General features: G+C 44.4%; 2 protein-coding genes across 2 annotated transcripts; one reads left to right on the top strand and one right to left on the bottom strand.

Moving 5' to 3' along the window:
- The first annotated feature begins 1,805 nt into the window (after nt 1-1,805).
- On the top strand, nt 1,806-4,074 carry LOC127299653 (DNA-directed RNA polymerases I, II, and III subunit RPABC5). The gene is made up of 4 exons (XM_051329659.2): nt 1,806-1,940; nt 2,498-2,556; nt 3,652-3,746; nt 3,831-4,074. The coding sequence occupies exons 1-4, from the start codon at nt 1,905-1,907 to the stop codon at nt 3,854-3,856; spliced, it is 216 nt and encodes a 71-aa protein (XP_051185619.1). The 5' UTR covers nt 1,806-1,904; the 3' UTR covers nt 3,857-4,074.
- An 870-nt stretch (nt 4,075-4,944) lies between these two features.
- LOC139831557 (uncharacterized) lies at nt 4,945-5,739 on the bottom strand. Its single transcript, XM_071820853.1, has one exon. The coding sequence runs from the start codon at nt 5,737-5,739 to the stop codon at nt 4,945-4,947; it is 795 nt and encodes a 264-aa protein (XP_071676954.1).
- Between the last annotated feature and the right edge of the window lie 261 nt (nt 5,740-6,000).

The following is a 6,000-nucleotide window of genomic DNA, read 5'->3' as shown; positions in this document are numbered from 1 at the left end:
TTATTGGTTAAACTGCAGTTTGTTGAATGGTGATTCTATATGTGCTTTGTATTGTAAATTTGGTAAAAAAAAACTTGGACGCATGTGTTCATGGACACCTTCATACACACGACCAATGAGTGAGACTCACAGCTCCAGCCACACCTTTTTTGCGCTACGACAAGGAGGAATGAAGCTTGTCGGCATCTGGTTCGTCCACTTTGGAACATATTTGATATAGTATGCCCCTAATGTGTTTGGTAGCATTTTCTATTGTAATCTGGCAGTAAGGGTGACCACAACGCGTCGAGCCGGGGCACTCAGCTCCTATAACTTATATCTGCAGAACAATGGACTACGAGGAACACCTCTCCCTCGGTGCCGTTGACTGAGAGGAGAGGGTACTTCACAAGGACCGTCTTCACCAGGACCTTGGCACCAGTATGCAACTCTGCTATCTATCGTCACGAACACGAGAATGCATCCAGGTGTTGTTGGACGCTTCATCGCCATACCAGATCAGGTGAGATGAAAGGTTTAGGCTAAGTTTGGTAGTAGCAAAGTATTCAGAAAACCAAAGTATTAGAAAATTGCACTACTCTTTCGCCGCTTGGACACACCATGTTAAAATTTTGACATACCATAGTACTAGGATCGAGAATACTATGACATGTTTGGTCATTGTCGTCATGAACTATATGGAAGACGGCCATGTGGACGTTGAGCATGGCCTCGTAGGCGGCACACGTCTCCTAGGTCCACCATTTTTGTGCACGTACTAAGTCATCGATGAGGGAAAATCAAGATAAGCTCTTGAGGCTATGTGGCGACTAGGAACGACAAGAACGAGCAACGTTGCATTTCTCAGTTTTAGAAAAAAAGGGTTATGAGACCCCTTTTTCAACATTTCAAAAAACACAGTTTTTGGGATACTGTCGATTTTAAAACTTCGTTTTGTAAGACCAAACACCTCAAAGAGCCCTAGGAACCCGTCATCACCATATCTGCTAGACTTGTTCCTTCTTACATGGCACCATCAACTTAAGAGACCGTAGCAACGCACGAGCATTCAACTAGTTTTAATATCATTGTGATTTGGGAATGTATACAACAAATCATGCTAATCTATATAAGGTTAAGTGCACTTATGGTCCCTCATGTATCACAAAAGTCTAACTTTGATCCCTTAACTTTATTTTAGTCTAAACCTGCCCTCAAACTCTTAATTAACTTCAATTTTGTTCCCTGGTAGCGGTTTAACGATGGTTGACCGGTTATTTACTCTTTTTTTACCATCGAGGACAGATTTGGACAGGTTAGTCCGTGTAGGACCGTCTCACCTTAAGATAAGTTGTGCAATTAGCATTTTGAACGTTCACCGATGAGATCATGATCATTATCCATTTATCGTAGTAACCCTAACTTTTCCCCAACACCTAGCGAAGACGCCTCACACTACTAGAGTGGATAAGCCAGGCGAGACAGGCAAAATCGGCGGACATGCCAGGGCTTTTGTGTCAGGAGAAAAGGCGGATGCGGCTGAAGTGGCGAGGACTGCTGCACCAAGCGAGAAAGATGGAGGCGGCAAACATGTGTGTTAGGGCAAGGGTACTTTTCTATTTATTGACTGAGGAATGATCACAGGTAGATTAAACCCAGCCAATTATTTCCATGATGGCAAAAAATAGAGTAAAAAACCGGTCAACCATCATTAAATCGATGTTAGGACCAAAATTAGACTTAATTATGAGTTTGAGGGCAGATTAGGGGTGTGTTTGCAAAGGACCATCGTAATAAGAGAAACCTTTGTTCCTGCAAATCTTTCCTCTCACTCACCTCCGCCTTCGCCCCCAAAACCCTTCCCCTTTCCTTCCTTGTCCAGCGGCGGCGGCGGCGGCGGCGGCGGCGAACTCGCAGCATCGAAGATGATCATCCCCGTGCGCTGCTTCACCTGCGGCAAGGTAAACTCCATCGAACCCCCTTCCACCCTCCCCTCAGCTAGCCTTGCTCCTCCCCCTTCCCGCCGTTTCTTCTAGGGTTTGCCTCTCGTTGGCTGCGTCTCCGGCGTCGCCGATTCTTCTTCGTTTCGCTAGGGCTTTCGTCGATTTTCTATTGCTCGTGATCCAGTCGGGCGCCCTCTGTGGACTCGTGCTACGGCGTAGGGCACACGGCCTGTTAGGGTATCCGCGCTGTCTCTGAACTCTGCTTGTATGTTCTTGCGGTGGTTGATTTATGAGATTTCACTCACCTGTTCTCTCAAATACTAAAGAGACTTTTCTCGTCCATGGTGGATAGTCGTCCGCACCAGGATTTAACAATAGGGTTTAGTTGTAGTGTGGCACATCGATTGTTCCAGGTTGAGATTTACTGAAAAGTGTTCATCTGAAATTCAGTAATGTAACAATTCTGTACTTTGTTCTTCTCTTACTGTAATGCATTGACAGAACTCCTGGCCTTCACTATATATAAAAAAACAATAGGAGATCAGCTCAGCAGTTAATTTTCTTTGCTTGTGCAGGTTATCGGGAACAAGTGGGACCACTACCTGGATCTCCTCCAGGCCGATTACACGGAGGGGTAAGAATTTATACCCCATTTGCATCATCACCGTTCTGTAGTTTGATTGTGTGTATTCTAGTAGCTGTCTTCCATCCTGTTCTGGGGGCTTAGGGAGCATGCATTTTACTCTGTTTCTTGTTGCAAGGAAGCGTGTTTAATAAGTTCCAGCGCATTGCTTGTTCACTTCTATGTGAGGAACTTGGGAGCAGAAGATCTGTTTCACATGTCAACAACTGTGATAGACTATTGGGTTGCAACACAGATGATGAATCGATTGAACTATTGTAGAATTTAGCTCGTGTACAGTAGGGATGTGAGAGCAACGCTGTACAGCTTGTGACTAAGGTACACCAAGTTACCAATGAACATTGAAGTGGACCGGCTCCATGAAAATAGCAGAGATGAGCTATATTAATCTAGCACTAGTGTATATGTCGTGCATTCCTGCTTTAAGAACCTCTGCAAGTCTTCTAGTGTCATATCATTGAAATATCACTGTGACTGAGATATGCAGAGCAGTTAAGAGTCTTGCGACTGTTTAGTAAACCAGCTGAGTACGGATGAGCGTTGCTTTTTTCGCTGTGCAATCCTAAAATTTATATGATATTCTCTTGGTGTCTGAAGTAATGAGGTGCAAAAAAGTGACATCAGGTTAGGTACTCTCCAGTTCTGTGGTGTTTGATACTGTTGATGACTTGATGGAGTAATATTGTGTTTCTAGTAAGCGGGCTTTGTAAAGACAAAGGAAACGTCCATGATGTAAATTATACTATGTACGTAATGCGCCCACTCTTGATTGTGGATGATGCACTTGAATTCTGAAATACTCTAATCCTTGCAATGTGGCACTGCACCTGGACTTCTGTATCTATGTTCTCCCATATGCCTAAAATCGAGAAACTGGCAATGGAGGCTTAACCTATGCATTCCAGTTGGTACTTAAATCATTAGCAGTTCTAATAATTGTAGAATAACCTCATTATCGTACCTATGCCTACTTCTGTGAATGTCCTTTATGGCCTATTTGATAACTTTTACCATTGCATATCCTGTTTAAATTTTGTGTCAAATCTAATTTTATTCATCTTCTTTTTTGATGGTTTATGTTGTTAGGGATGCTCTGGACGCATTGGGCTTGGTTCGCTACTGCTGTCGGCGTATGCTCATGACCCATGTTGACCTTATCGAGAAGTTGCTCAACTACAACAGTAAGTTGATGCTGTTATGTATCTTTGTAAGTTATGTTGGTTTCTTTGCTATTTCATATGGAACTGACACTTGTTAATTTTCAGCACTGGAGAAAACGGAGACAGCTTAGTTGAACCCATCCTGCTGTGAAACCCTTGTTCCTCCTCTGGACATGGGTGGCTACAAGGTGTGAGCAGGGGCCTAATGTGAAGCTGGTTCGTTCATGAATGTGCAAGAACTGTTAGTGTGACAATCCGTTTGTACTATGTAATTTGTGGTACTATTAACAAACATATGTATGCACTTTCCATTATCAAACTTATTTAGTTCTAAGCTTTGGATTATAAATCCGTGTTTTCTGCTTGATCTTATTGGCTGTGGGCACCCGTGTTCATCTTAGTGTCAACCATTATGGCATTATTATTATACTAAATAGGAATGCACTGACATTCCACATTCACCTATGACCCAGATGTTTTGCTCTATTCCCTACATGATATCGATGTATCTAAATTAAGATTAATTACTTCCCTTTATATTAGCTCATGCAAGCAATGGTCGTTGAAGATCTGTTTGTGACTGATGTTAACTTGCATATCCATTCATCTACTTGTTTACCTGGGTTTAATCATGTTGCAAGGGTATCATTCTCATTCCTGTTGACCTTGGTGCAATTATCACCATTGTCCATTGATGCTTGCATAATTTGCACATGGTTCTCTTATCGAAGCATTGTTGTATGTTACATATGCTGTTTGTTTGATGGTCGTGCTTGTTAATGCATGTTGATACATGTGATGAAGCATTCATGACATGTTCCAGGTAGGCATAATCATTCAATCTATCCCTTTTTTCCGTTGACCTAGGTGTTTCATGGAACATCACATGGGTGGTAAACCAGAGATGAAGATTCAGAATTATTTGTGGAATTGACGGTTATTATTGTATTGAGCACGACCTATAAATTTTAAGTTTCTATAATAGTTACAAGCTGGGTAATTAGATCGGACGTACACATAATTTTAAGTTTGAGAAATCTCAGACTAGAGTGTTAAACACTATCTGTAATCCAAATTCTCCAACCTTGATTTTGTTTGGACAAGTGCCATTTTTCTTGGCATCTTCGGTGTTTATTTTTCTTGGGATCTTCCGTGTTTATTTTTTTCGTGAGAACTGTTGTCTTGTATCTTACTGGGTTCCTAATATTTTTGAACCTGGCTACGGCGGGCTTGCGCCAGCCTGAACAACTTTATAAATAAACCCAAGAGTACACGGAATCATTACAGTGGAGGGGGGCGGGGGAGGGGAGAGGAGAGGGGAGGGGGGCATATTGACCTCGGGGGGGTCAGAGCCATTACACCAATTATTTAAAGCAGAAGAGGAGGAGGGGGTAGTACAACGGTGAGCCCAAAGCCTAATGTCTTCAATGCACCTGCGGGAGACAAATGCAAGGTCTTCATCAACGCCGTTGAAAGTCCGAGCGTTGCGGCGTTTCCAGACGTTCCATAGAATGGCCGTAGTGATTGTGGCCTCTTCGAAACTTCGGCACATAGATGTCCATAGGTCGGACATGCGAGAGACCCCCCTGGTAGCATAGTCAGAGTAGAAGAAGGTCCATACTTCAAGGGCCCAGGGGCAAAGGAGGAGCAGGTGATCAGTATCTTCATCATGGTTGCATGACATGCATGCGGCGGAGGGGGCGAGGTGGTGCTGGAACCGCCGTTCATTGGTGGGAAGGCGCTTCTTTCTTGCAAGCCAGCAGAAAATCTTGCACTTGAGAGGGGCAGCGGTCCTCCAAACCTTGTCCGCCACATCATCGATCTGCAGATGCCTGAAAGAAATGGAGTAGAAACCTTTGTTCGAGAGCTTGGTGTTAGCGAGGCGGCTAAAACGAGCGTCCGGGGCATCATTGCGCAGGACCACCATAGTAAGTTCGTTTGCAAGGACACGAAGGTCGGCCTCAGCGGCCTGCGAAAGGCGCGGCCCAAGCGTGCCGCGAAAGTCGGATGTCATAGCAGTGTGGACATTAATATGGGCTCGGGTAGCGTGGGAGAAGAGGTTTGGGAAGCGTTCATGGAGGGTAGCGTCCCCGGTCCAGAGGTCGAACCAGAAGGAGGTGGAAGCCCCGTTGCCGATGTCGACACGAGAGAATAAACGGAATGTTTTGAGACCGGCCCTGATATCTTTCCAGATGGGGGTGTCAAGATGGTGATTGTCACCAAGGTCCCTGGATCCGTTCCAGCCGTACGAGCGACGAAACCAGCAGGCCCAGGG

Source organism: Lolium perenne, chromosome 5 (assembly GCF_019359855.2).
Source record: "Lolium perenne isolate Kyuss_39 chromosome 5, Kyuss_2.0, whole genome shotgun sequence".
Classification (NCBI taxonomy): domain Eukaryota; kingdom Viridiplantae; phylum Streptophyta; class Magnoliopsida; order Poales; family Poaceae; genus Lolium; species Lolium perenne.
This window is presented reverse-complemented; position numbering and strand designations above follow the sequence as displayed.